The sequence below is a fragment of the Corythoichthys intestinalis genome, chromosome 21 (genome assembly GCF_030265065.1).
Source record: "Corythoichthys intestinalis isolate RoL2023-P3 chromosome 21, ASM3026506v1, whole genome shotgun sequence".
In the NCBI taxonomy this organism is placed as follows: domain Eukaryota; kingdom Metazoa; phylum Chordata; class Actinopteri; order Syngnathiformes; family Syngnathidae; genus Corythoichthys; species Corythoichthys intestinalis.
Window position 1 is genome coordinate 37,754,590 of NC_080415.1, and position 13,605 is coordinate 37,768,194.

The following is a 13,605-nucleotide window of genomic DNA, read 5'->3' on the forward strand; positions in this document are numbered from 1 at the left end:
CCTGACAGGAGCAGCTTGATGGCCTCAGTTTTCTGATCCACACTGAAGAGGAGCTGCCCGTCGAGTGCAGTGGTCCTCAATGGCACGGGGAGCGGGTGCGTAATCAGCCCTAGTTGTGCCACGAGCTCTTGATCAATAAAGTTCTCGTCTGAACCGCAATCAACTAGGGCATCTACCGAGCGTGACTGGCCCCGCAAAGAGAGGGTAGCTGTGAGCTGCAACCGACCCGAGGAGTTGTGTGACATGTGGCTTACAAGTAGTGTCTCTACTGGTGAACCTGGACGCACTGGGCAGCTACGCAGAAAATGACCACTTTTCCCACAGTAAATACACAAGCGTGCGTCAAACCTACGCATGCGCTCCTCCCGAGACAGCCTGATGCGCCCCAGTTGCAGTTGCTCGGCGTCTACAGCAGGGGGCGATATCGCGGGTGCAGCGCCTGTGGCCTGGAGAGGAAGTTGACGTGGAGCTGGCCGACGGAAGACAGTGGAGGGGGGAGGCATGGTGGTTAACTGTGTGCTATGCTCTCTCTGACGTTCGCGTAAACGATTGTCAATATTGATGGAAAGTTTTATGACAGCGTCCAAGGAAGATTGTGCATCACGGGCGGCCAATTCATCTTTGAGGCGTTCATTAAGACCGCGGACGAACACCTCCTGCAGCGCCTCGTCATTAAAGCGGCTTTCAGCCGCTAACGTCCGGAACTCAACTGCGAACTCGGCGACGCTCCGAGTCCCCTGGTGAGCAGACAAGAGCCGCTTGGCGGCTTCTTTTCCACGGACTGGATGATCGAATATTTTCCTCATTTCCTCCGTGAAACGAGGATACGTGGCACATACCGGCGAACCACTCTGCCACACTGAGCACGCCCAATCCAACGCGGTGCCCCGCAAACAGCCAATGAGGTAGGCGATTTTTGCTCTGTCTTCGTGGTATGTGGACGGCTGTTGCTCAAAAACTAAGCTACATTGCACCAAAAAGGCGCGACAAGTGCCGAGATTGCCGTCGTAAGGCGCCGGTGCGGGCACGTGAGGCTCTCGGAAAGTCAACGATGACGCCGGGTTATTTGTGGGTATGTGGAACGGAGGAGTAGCGGCGTAACGTGGTGCTGGCTCGGCTAAGCGGGCTTGAGGCAGTGGTGTGAGCTGCTTTTGTATGGCTTGGAGTGAATGAGTGATGTCCGTTACCTTATGGAAGAGCGATTCTATGGCCTGGTGGTGGTCAATGAGTGATGTAGGCGAGCTGGCGAGGTTGTCTGCGAGATCCATTATGGCCCGATCAAACTGTTAGGGTTGCGTGAGCAAGAGAGGATCCCGGAGCAGACACACAGGGGTGAGATGCGTGCTCTTTTTATTAGTGATCACAAAAGTGTGGCGAGGGCTGGTGACTTGGCTCGGGGTAGTTGAGCTGGCGTGAGGCAAGGGAGCTCGGAGGGAGACAGGCGTGGAATCCGACAAGGGGCGCGCAGAGAACAGGTCCTGGAGCGAGAGAAAAAAAACAAGTCGTGAGCCGGTGATCAGAGGAACGTATCTAAGCAATGCGAGAAACAACTGACGGTGGAACCAGACGAGTTGATCGGGCGACGAGGTGGAGCGTCTGCTTGGCTTTTAAGGCTGGCTGATGTTAATTGCCCTCAGGTGTGGCCGCTCCACTCGTCTGACCTGTAATCAAGTAAAAACATGCACACCTGCTGGAGGTGGGCATGTCTCAAAAGGAAGGGGAAGAGGACCTAACAGTTGGAAGAAAAAAAAATCTCATCTCAGAATGGTGTCATCATCATCATCATCATCACGGACTCATGGAAGTTGAAGCAGGAGGCGGAACTGGGATTATTTTCAGAGGACTTTTACCCCTTGTGAAAAGGTAAGGAAACATTTTTGTGTGACCGGAAAGGTTTGGCCAATTGCTAGAAGTCTTTCTGATCCACAATTTAGTGTTTGTAAGAGATTCAGAGAATGAAAGTGACCTTTCATTCATGTCCACATCAACTTGGATCCTCTGCAGTTTTACAGGCGGATACCAGTCTCCAAATGGGACGCCAGGCCTTTTGTATTTACCGAGAACAAACCCAATGAACCAACCAATCATTTTATCTGGAAAACGAGGGTCTCCCCACAGCACACCAACTTGCCAGTCACTGCCGTCCCCCACCTCAACATCCCACACGTGTCTTCCCGATTCCAAAGCACAGCCCCGTACAATATTCCTCTTGAACCTTTCTGGATTCTCTGGACGCTGCTGTACTTCTTTAAAAGTCAGAACGGGCAGATCTTCAGACAGACTGAGATTGGAACGGGCCGTGTTGGGGTCCAGAATAACGGGACTGTAGGAGAGCTTCTTCTTTATCCGCTCCCACACGCTGAACTTGAGGTTGCCCACATGTTTGGCTTCGTCCAGCAGAGCACCTTCGGACAGCTCCGGTTCATCGGGCAGTTTTAGGATTCTGCTCATCACTGTCTGGAAGTTCTTCATGAAGGAGATGTCATTAGAGGCCAGCTGCTCTTCGGCACTTCTGATGAAGTCTGAGAGAATGGCCATGTCTCTGCTGAGAGCACCAATCTTCTCCTTCATGGATTGACTCTTCTTCTTCTCTTCCTCCCTGACAGCAGCCAACCTAGCCTCCTCCTCAACGTCAAGGAAGTCACGAAGTTCCTTAAATTCCTTCTTAATCTTCGTTAGGACATTCTCCCCCTGGACCTTGATGTACTTTGCTTGTTCATTGCAGTTGTCTCTAACCATGATACAATCTTTTAGTCTTTTTTTGGTATCCAGCAGGCCTTTAAGGAGTTTCTCTTTCGGACCACTTACAACTTCTTCAAGGGGACGGAACTTGTGGCCTGTGTGGATTTCTGCATCTCTGCAGATATGGCACACAAGCTCCTGGTGGTCCAAACAGAAGAGTTTGAGTTCCTCATGGTGCAAGCAGCAGATGTTTTCCGACTTGACCGAGGCTCTCGAAAAGTTCTCGCACACATTCCTCAGTGCCAGGTTCGGAGGGGCTTCCAGCGAACTCATCTCTGTCCTACAGAGAGGACACGATTGCTCTCCTTTGTCCTTCCACTGCTGCAGACACGCACGACAGAAGCTGTGACTGCACGACAGCACCACAGGATCTTTAAAGATCTCAAAGCAGGTTGGACATTCAAGATGCTCCTCCAGTGTTGCAGCCATGGTCTTTGAGAAGAGACTGTCTCAGCGTTCAAGCTTTGGGTGTTGACTCTCAGGAGAGCTGAGGTTCTTCTGACTGAGTCACAAGAGAAAATATAATTTCATGTCATCAAAGTCCAAAAGCTCACTTCCTGCTTGCCGAAGATGGGCTTAGATTAGTAATGAGCAACCTTTATGGCTTGATTGTTTTGGTATACAGTAAGTGAGATATTACAGAAGTGCAGGATGAAATATAGGGAGTTTCCACACCTGAAGACATTCAAGTTTATTAACAAAACACTGCATCATCTTAAGTGTATAGTATTATGAGTGTGTACAGTATGACGTTCAAGATGTTGAAGTAGTGGTTTTCTCTTCAAAAGTCCAAAAATGAATTCTCCGCTTGGTAGTTGTGGTTCTTCCATGGTTGACACTTGGACTTATGATCGAACGTTTATGACTTGATTATTTTAGTAGAGGTGAGATATTGGAGCTGCCAAAGTGCAAGATGAAATGGAGTGTCCACACATGAAGACATTCAACATTCAATTTATCAACAACAACAATTACTGCATCACTTTAAGTGTAGAGTGGTGCAAGTATGCATATCTCAGAAGACTCAAGATGATGTTGAAGGGGTGGTTTTCTTTTCAAAAAGTCCAAAAGTGAATTCTCCGTTTTGTAAGTTGTGGTTCTTTAATGGTTAACACTTGGACTTATGATCAAACTTTTATGGCTTGATTATTTTAGGAGAAGTGAGACACTGGAGGTGCCACAGTGCAAGATGAAATGGACGGAGTGTCCAAGCATGATTATTTTAGTAGATGTGAGATATTAGAGCTGTCAAAGTGCAAGATGAAATGGAGTGTGCACGCATGAAGACATTCAATTATATCGACAACAACACTTACTGCATCACTTTAAGTGTAGAGTAGTGCAAGTGTGTATATCTCAGAAGATTCAAGATGATGTTGAAGGGGTGGTTTTCTTTTCAAAAAGTCCAAAAGTGAATTCTTCGCTTTGTAAGTTGTGATTGTTCAGTGGTTGACACTTGGACTTATGATCAAACTTTTATGGCTTGATAATTTTAGGAGAAGTGCGATATTGGAGTTGCCAAAGTGCAAGATGAAATGGAGGGAGTGTCCAAGCATGAATACATTCAATTTGATCAACAACAAAGCTTACTGCATCACCTTAACTATAGAGCAGTGCCAGTGTGTATCTTATAGATAGACCAATTATCGGCCAGGCCGATAATTATTTGGAAATTTGACGTACTGTATATCGGTATCGGCCAATTTTTTTTAAATTCGACAGGCCGACATGAAAAAATCAATTTAAAACTGGGTTATTTCGGCTGAGATGCAGCCGCACCTCTCGCCTGCACTAGTAAATGGAGTTACACTCGTATTGCGCCATGAATCTGCTATGGCAGCATATAGACATATTGTTCTATCAAACACAACAGTTGTTTTGGCTTAAAATACAGCAGTTAATTTTAAAGAGGGGTGCAAGAGCAGAAACTGCTTTTTCAGTCTTGTCTGTGTTTTCCGCCCTATATTAATTATGTAAGGTCGTGTACTGAATAGAAATCAAACAAACACATAGAAAACCACATGTTAGAATCATATTTTTACTCACTCAGTGTGACTTGTTGTATTGCAGTGTTGTTTTGGCAGCCCTTCACATTTTCTTCTTGGTCTTTTGGATGAAATAGTTATTAGTCATATTTGAGTCATTTCAAAGGATCTTTTTTTTTGTCTTTGTGTCAATCGGAAACCATTAATCAGAACGAACCAAATTCACGTGTGGAGTCCCTCAAGGGTCAATTCTTGGACCACTCCTATTTAACATCTATATGCTTCCCCTAGCTCAGATTATGGAACAGTATGACATCTCCTATCACACCTATGCAGATGACACACAACTCTACATGTCTGTTTCCCCACATGATTATATTCCCTTAGTCTCCCTGAGTAAATGCATTCATCAAATCAATGAATGGATGTGCCAGAATTTTCTCCAGTAAATGTGGAGAAGACAGAAGTGAACATTTTTGGGCCAAAAAAGGAAAGGTCAAAGATCAGCGAGCACCACAGCACAATGTCACTTACAGCTACAAATCGAGTCAGAAATCTTGACGTAATTATTGACTCAGACCTAAAATTTGATAGCCATCTAAAGTCCGTCATTAAATCTGCTTATTGCCACCTAAAAAATATAGCCAGAATTAAGGGGCTTCTGACTCAACAAGACATAGAAAAACTTATGCATGCATTCATTTTCAGTAGATTGGATTATTGCAATAGTATATTTACAGGTTTTGATAAAAAAAAAAAAAAAAATCAGTCAGGAAGCTGCAAATAGTACAGAATGCTGCAGCCAGAGTCCTTAAAAATACAAGGAAACTGGACCACATTACACCGGTTTTGAAATCGTTACACTGGCTTCCAGTGAGTCAAAGGATAGACTATAAAATACTACTGCTCATCTACAAAACACTTAATAGCCTCAGACCAAAATACATGCTTGATTTGTTAGATTCCTATAAAAAATCTAGACCCCTAAGGTCGTCTGGAACCGTTCTCCTGCATGTTCCAAGAACAAGAACCAAGCAAGGTGAGGCAGGATTTAGTTATTATGCGCCTCACCTCTGGAACAAGTTACCTGAAGGTCTGAAGTATGCTCAAACTGTTAGCTCCTTTAAATCAGGGCTGAAAACGCTTTTGTTTAGCACTGTATATCCATAACGGTCTATATATTTCAATCTGTTTGCTTTCTATTCCTCTTATGGTTATCTCCATTGCTGATTTGTATTATTGTTATTATTATTAGTATTTGTATTTTATTTTATTTTTTTATTCGTGATTAAATGTGATCTTTATGTATTTTATTTCCTATTTCGATTGTCTTTGTTTTTACGTTCTATTGATTTAAATGGGATTTTTATGATCTTCATGTGATGTAAAGCACTTTGAATTGCCTTGTGTTGAATTGTGCGATATAAATAAATTTGCCTTGCCTTTAAAAAACTTTTCGCTAATGATAATGATTTTTCTTTTCATTCACTTTTGTTTTTTTTCATTGCAAGCAAAATAAATGAAGATATTACCACCAAAGCATTTGTAATTGCAATCATTTTCTGGGAGAAATTCAGCATTATCTGACAGAATTGCAGGGGTGCCAATACTTTTGGCCAGCAGTGGAACTACATTGAGCCAAAGAAATACAACAACAACAAAAAAAAACATTGAGGTTCCGGCTTGAGAAAAAATCTACAGAAATTAAGCATGATTCGTCCAAAGTGCCCTCTCGTGGAGGAAATATTTGCTATCATGAAACCAAATGGATCATATCTCTGGTTTTCCGAGGTCAATTGATGCCAAATTAAAACTAGGAGAGTTCAATCGAGTCATGTTGATGACGGCGTTCTATGTCAAATTAAATACTTCCTTTTTTACAGTGCTTTAAAGATGCTATTCGAGGCAGGAATCTGAGCACTACTTGTCTTGGTGTTGCAAAGGGTTAATGAGTGTGTGTGCGTGGAGTGGGTGTGTGACTACCTGGGAATGTTTAATTGAGGTAGGAAGAGAGGAGCTGCTAGCTTCAATGCCACTCATACCTCTCTTATGGATCACTTTTCAAAGTAATTAGCTACCTATTGCCACCTACTGATTTGGAAGAGTACTGCATGATTGGACAGCACACACTCAGTTAACTGCACATTTGTGGATTCGTTGTCAATAAACATTTTGAACATCAATTAGGTGAAAGTGGATGATATTCCATTACACACCAGACAATACGAACGGTGGTACAGTGGTTGAAAAACACTGGTGAAAATATTTGAACACACAAATTGAATACCTTTGTCATTGCATGTAAAATCTTATCACACACTCAAACCAATAAATGGTAAATGGTGTTATACTTATATAGCGCTTTTCCACCTTTCAAAGATACAAAATCAATAAAGAACAATAACAATGCATACCTGTCAACCCGAGGCCGTTGGCAATCTTACGAATAGTGACGTATGCCCTTACAAATTGGTGACTAATCTTACAACGTTGTATATAGCGTGCAATATGAAACAAAAATAAAACTCAATTTTAAAAATATGATTTTATTGGTAATATTGTAACAAAGAACCTGGTGCAATCAAAGAACAATCAATATTTCCAGCTACATCATGATTACTAAAATTTAACAGTGACTTTTGGTATAATTGTATGGAGCACTTTTGGCAATTTCTATCATGTCGTGATGGCTGCACTTCATGGCACTTCGGCTCCCAATTCAGTTTGACTTGAAGGTAGTTCGTTAGTGTGTCCAATTATGAATGAACAAGGTCAATTGATAAAATGAATTTACCGATGTAATCTGAGTCAGGGAACATTTCTTTTGCTAATTCTGAGAAGTGATCAGCAATAGTTGCAGGCAAATTGTGTTCGGCAAAAAATTGGCAGAATGAAATCTCCACTTTCGTCACTTTTCATTCTGCAGACTTCATCTTTATGACCAGTGTTGTTAATCTTACTTTAAAAAAGTAATTAGTTACAAATTACCGTATTGGCCCGAATATAAGACGGCCCTGATTTTAAGACGACCCCCTCTTTTTCAAGACTCAAGTTTGAAAAGACTTTTTGAACACCAAATTAATTTTCATACAGAAAATAATTACAGTACATCTGAAACAAATAATATATTTGAGGGAAAAAGCATGTTATTTTGCCTCATTCAAATCTTAATATCTGAACATTTAAATATGTAAACTAAAGTGCAACCACATTCGTAAATGAATAGCATCTGGTTTTTGAAATGTAAATAAACCAATCAATTGTGATAAAACAAGAAAATTGCAATAACTGCATTAACCATCAAAGTGAAATCTAACTGTAATTGTAGTCTTGAAACAAATCTGAATAAGGAAAAACATTGCAATAAAATAAAGCAAACTGGTTAAAGTGCTTGTGACACGAAAAAGCATGTTTATTTCATAATACACGCGGTATTTTATGCTCCTGAATGATATGGACTGCTTGGATGTGTGTGGAAGCGATCACTATATTTAGTTTTTTGAATCCCGCACCAGGAAAATGAGTGATTTCCGGCTTCGGTCTCGCATTGAGGAGGAGGGCGCTGTGACGTGTACGGTAGAAGACGTCCTCTTCACGCTACAGTGTACTGTTGTGTATGAGGACGAAGGATTCAGCTGATTTTGCGGATTAATACTTTTATTTTTTGCATCACGCCAGCCAAACGGCTGCAGAAAAATCATTCTGTATGCGGGAGAGGCATATGCGCCTTTTTGGAGTTTCAAAAGGTTCCCATTCACCGTGGATATTTACTGTGGGACCATTGGACTTACAAGGAAGTGAGTAAACATCTTGTTTTGTATTATGTCAAATACGAATACAGTGATTACAAAGTAAACACTATAAAATTCCTTTAAATAAAGGACTACTTACGTTTGATCATTGATAGGCATGTAAAAAGCTATCCTCATGCCCATTAGCAGTTAGCTGTTAGCACGTTAGCTGCACAACAATTCCAGCCACCCTCCTCCAGCGAACGAACTGTAAATTGCTCTCCGCCGGGCGGTTTGCCGATCCGCAAAGAAACTCGACAACCGGGTCGTCATGTCAAATAATCCAGGCTAGTTATGTGTGATTTTCCACTTCGAAGACTTTGAAACATCCCTCAGTTCGGGTTAGCATGTCGGCTAGCTGTCACTCCTTCTGGTCTGTTTACATTCTCCGAAGCCGGGGAAGGGAAATGACATATGTCCGATTTAGGTGTCATAAAATATCGTTCGGGAGGTGTGACAGTAAAGGTAAAGTTGACTGTTTTGACCATTATGGAGTAATTTTGCCATGTCGTCTTGAATAAATGGATTTTTATTATTTCATATTCCATTTAGCACAAGATTGTTATTTGTCATGACCATGCCATTTATTTAGCAATTGGGGAAAGTACTTGGGTAAAAAGAATATCCTGTAAAAATATTGAAGTAAAGAGACAGAAACAATGACATTTTGCCGCTCTCTTCGTCGCGTTTTCCTCATTGTGAATAGTTCCCTCTCGACGGGCTGACTGGTCCTTCTCAAACCATTTATATAGCTATTGGGGAAAAATACTTGGATAAAAAGAATATCCTGTAAAAATATTGGGAGTAGAGAGACTGAAAAAATGACATTTTGCAGCTGTCTTCGTCGCGTTTTTCTCGTTCTGTACAATTCCCCCTCAATGGGCTGAATAGTAAAACCGATGAGCCTAGTCTACCGCTGACGTCATCCACCTGTTGGGGACGCTAAAGCCCTATAATTGTAGGCGTGGCTAACCGGCAGATTAAAAGACTAATTTCTCGTCATCTGCGCTTTGCTAAATTGTTGTATATAGTCGAATCGTCTCAAAATATGATTCTAATTCACATAATAATGCCATTTAAGACTTTTTTTCTGGTGTCGTATGCTCTTCAAACTTGAGAGTAGCTGAGATCTGTCATGACAGAACATCGCTTCAATGATAATCTGGCGCCATCTAGCGTCGTGAACGGGTACAATGTCTAGACCGCAAATATAAGACGACCCCCACTTTTTCAGTCTTATTTCAAAAAACACCGTCTTATATTCGGACCAATACGGTACTTCTCCCAAGAAGTAATTGAGTTAGTAACTCAGTTACCTGAAAGTAAGAGTAGTTAGTTACTTGGCAAAGTAACTTTAGTTACCTTTCATGTTTTTTCTTTCATTTTTTTCAAAAAAACAAAATCATAGTAACCTTTGCTATGTTTGGAAGTCATTTAATGTGAATCAACTGTTAAAATTGCTCCCGTTTTAGAATGAGTTCCCTTCCGTCTACTTTCGACATGTGAAAGTTTTAAAACTGTTTCGTCATTTAAAGATAGATTCAAGTCAAGATTTTGCCGATTTAGAAGTATTTTACATAAAAAGTAACTTAAGTTCGCTAGGAAGGTTCACTACAACAGAGCCTTTCTGAAAAGCTTTAAGATGGCAGCTGTTTACTAACGCCGCCGAGTTCGCATGTAGTTCTATATGCATGTGATATCTAGGCTGTCGGCTACAGTCAGGAAATATTGGAGCCATCTAGCCTAGCACTGCGTTTGCTACAGCGTCACAACAATTACTCTTCTCTCTCCGTGTCTCTGACTTTTCTCGCGTCATTCAACCAACGTAGTAATGTATAGTAACGCACATTGTCTCATTGCCGAAACGGTGACAAAATCCGAACGGAGGGGAAAAAAACGTACAGATTTTGAACGTATGGCGTACACATTTAAAAATCAGTGCTCACTTGTACAAAATACCCCGAAACTGTACAACTTGACAGGTATGACAATGCTTAAAAGAACATGATCTAATTATTCAGATGACTTGATGCCGACAAATAAGTTGGGAGAAAAATGAATCGCGCACATTGGAATTGTGGGAGCAAAATCTCGGCATCATTGTCATCAACACAGATCCACGGAAATCATAACATGAGGTGGATAGGGGGTTATTTTCAGGGGACTTTCATGTGCTGTCCCAAGGAGGGGATAGATTTTGGTGTGAACAGTTGGATCTGGCCATTCGGAAGGGTTCTGAAAGGCCCACAATTCAGTATTTGTGAGAGATTCCAAGAAGGAAAGACGGCTTCCATTCACGTCAACTTCAACTCGGATTGTTTGCAATTCTAAAGGCGGATTCCACGCTCCAAATTTTTCACCAGACCTTTTGTATTTACCATTGTCAAGTCCAAAAGTAGATCCTTAGGTTGACATTGTAAAATTACCCAAAAATAAGGAGAGAAGACACTCAGTTTTCTTGGCCAAGGAGTTCAAAAAAGCGTGACCAGTACAGTCACCTAAGTTGATCTAAAAAAACAATCCTCCTTGGTAATTTATTTAGGGGTTTGTCCTAAACAAAATGGGTGCTGCCCTGAGGGAGGGGGGAAGCAAGCTGGAGACACCCATGTGGTTTTTGATTGGATATGTGTGTGCATGTAGGTGGATTTAAGTGATACACGTGTGTGGAGCAAGAGCTTATGTAAACAATCAAAACAATCATATAAAGAGTCAAAATAGCATATAAACAGTCAAAATAATGCAGACACTTTTAGTTCTGCAACGTTAAACAATCAGAAAAATAATCCAAACACTTCCAGTTATGCACCGCTGTGGCCCTGGAAGATGTCCTCGGATGGAAAATTGTCCTCGGAAGGGCTAGGCGAAGCCCCAGGTGCCTGGAAGGTCTAGTTATGCAACGACGCGGCCATGAGGCAAGCAGTTGTCACCCCGACCCCTTCTACTCTTTGTAGCACTTAAGCACTATATTGCAACCCGGTATAGCAAGCAATAATCATTTACTGGTTATATAAGTAAGAAAAATATGGCAATATGTATTATTTATGGCATACATGAGCACAAGCAAAATTCAATCAATCAATCAAGTAAATATTTAATCAATCAACCCTCAATCAATTAATCAAGCAAATATTTAATCAATAATATTTAATCAATCACACCCCGATAATTACCTCAACAACCATCCTTAAATCCAATGAACAAAAGCATCTTTTGAGCTGGCAAACAAGGGTCGCCCCATACAACTCCCACTTTCCAGTTATTGTTGTCTCCCACCTCTACGTCCCATACGTGTGTTCCCGAGTCCAAAGCGCAACCCAGCACAGTACAGGCATTGAACCTCTCTGGAGTCTCTGGTGGCTGATTTTCTTCATTAAAAGTCAGACTGGTCAGATCTTCAGACAGAATAAGACCCGGACCGGCCGTGATGGGGTCCAGAATGATGGGACTTTAGGAGAGAATCTCCTTCATTCGCTCACAGACGCTGGACTTGAGGTTGCCCACGTGTTGTGCTTCGAGCAGCAGAACTCCGTGCACCTCTGGTTCATCGTGCACCTCTGGTTTTTCGAGCAGTTTTTGGATTCTGCTCATTGCGGTTGGGAAGTTCTTCATGAAGGAAATGTCCTTAGATGCCAGATGCTCCTCAACGCTGTTGATCAAGTCTGAGAAAGCGGTCACGTCTCTGCTGAGAGCCGCAATCTTCTCCTCCATGGTTTTACTCTTTATTTTCTCTTCCTCCATGACCGCAGCCAACCTGTCCTTCTTCTCGACGTCTAGGAAGTGCTGTAGCTCCTCAAAATCCTCCTGAATCTTGCGTTTGACCTCCTCACTTTGGACCTCAATGCACTTTGCCTGTTCTTTGTAGTTCTCTTTAAGCCTGATATAATCTTTTAGTCTGTTCTTGGCATACTGCAGTTCACACTGAAGCTCCTCTTTATGATCTTGCACAACTTCTTTGAGGGGGCGAATGTTGTGCCCTGCGTGTGTTGTTAAATTCTTGCAGACGAAGCACACACCCTCCTGGTCCTCCAAGCAGAAAAGTTTAAGTTTCTTCTCGTGCAAGCTGCACATGTCTTGAGACCCGACTTGACTTATGAAGTTCTCACAAATACTTTTCAGTACCAAGTTCAAAGGGTGATCCATTGACTGAAACTCTGTCCTACAGAGTGGACACGATCGCTCTCTTTTGTCCTTCCACTGCAGCAGACACGCACGGCAGAAGCTGTGACCGCACGGCAGCATGACGGGATCTTTGAAGATCTCCAAACAGCTCGGACATTCAAGATGGTTCTCTAGATTTCCAGCCATGGTCTTTAAGAGCTGACTTGAAGCAACTACAGATGCCTTCTAGTTTGCTTTCGTTCTTGTGTTTTACTTTTGAGACGTTGGCATCTGCCACACCTGTCTTGCCAATAAGCAGAACAGGATATTCAAGTTGTAGAAAGTTTCCTTAAACCTTAAAAGGAAGTAATATTAAAAAGGGATTGGTACTTATTCCCTTCTTTACTAACGATTTAACTCATGTTAGTGTTACACATGAAAACGGTTCACGCCATAAGGACACTTAGATTTAGGACAATATTTGTTGACTCTCAGGAAAGCTGGCAGTTTTTGTGCCTCAGTCCCGAGGAGGGCTGCAGCTGTCGATTATTTTAGTAATTGATTAATCTATCATGTAGTTAGTTTGAATAATCGAGTCATCGGATCAGGAACATTTAATTTTTTGCAGAATCAATTTTAGGAGATACAAAACCAGGGGTGTCACTAGGTTTTTAGAAGGGGGGGGCTTAGCCCCCAGGAGATACACAGGATGTAGTTTATCACAAAAGTGAGTACACCCCTCGCATTTCTGCAGATATCTATCTTTTCATGGAGCAACACTGACAAAATGACACTTTGACACAATGAAAAGTAGTCTGCGTGCAGCTTATTTAATAGAGTTAATTTATGTTCCTCTCAAAATAACTCAAATACAGTGCCTTGCAAAAGTATTCGGCCCCCTTGAATCTTGCAACCTTTCGCCACATTTCAGGCTTCAAACATAAAGATATGAAATTTAATTTTTTTGTCAAGAATCAACAACAAGTGGG

The 13,605-nt window shown here is 41.9% G+C and overlaps 1 protein-coding gene across 1 annotated transcript; it reads right to left on the reverse strand.

The window, feature by feature from the left end:
• Positions 1 to 1,788: 1,788 nt before the first annotated feature.
• LOC130909276 (E3 ubiquitin-protein ligase TRIM39-like) lies at positions 1,789 to 13,102 on the reverse strand. Its single transcript, XM_057825533.1, has 3 exons — positions 11,971 to 13,102; positions 11,768 to 11,910; positions 1,789 to 3,174 (listed from the first exon to the last, which is right to left on the reverse strand). Exons 1-3 carry the CDS (start codon positions 12,821 to 12,823, stop codon positions 1,789 to 1,791), a joined length of 2,382 nt encoding a protein of 793 aa, XP_057681516.1. The 5' UTR covers positions 12,824 to 13,102.
• Positions 13,103 to 13,605: the final 503 nt, after the last annotated feature.

Excerpts from the sequence above, each read along its gene's own strand:
- LOC130909276 (XM_057825533.1), bottom strand. The coding sequence starts at position 12,823 with ATGGCTGGAAATCTAGAGAACCATCTTGAATGTCCGAGCTGTTTGGAG. Across the intron at positions 11,911-11,970 it reads GCGAATGAAGGAGATTCTCT|ATCTGACCAGTCTGACTTTT; the intron begins CCTAAAGTCCCA and ends TTCTGTCTGAAG. Across the intron at positions 3,175-11,767 it reads GAGACAACAATAACTGGAAA|ACCATGGCTGCAACACTGGA; the intron begins GTGGGAGTTGTA and ends CTCTTCTCAAAG.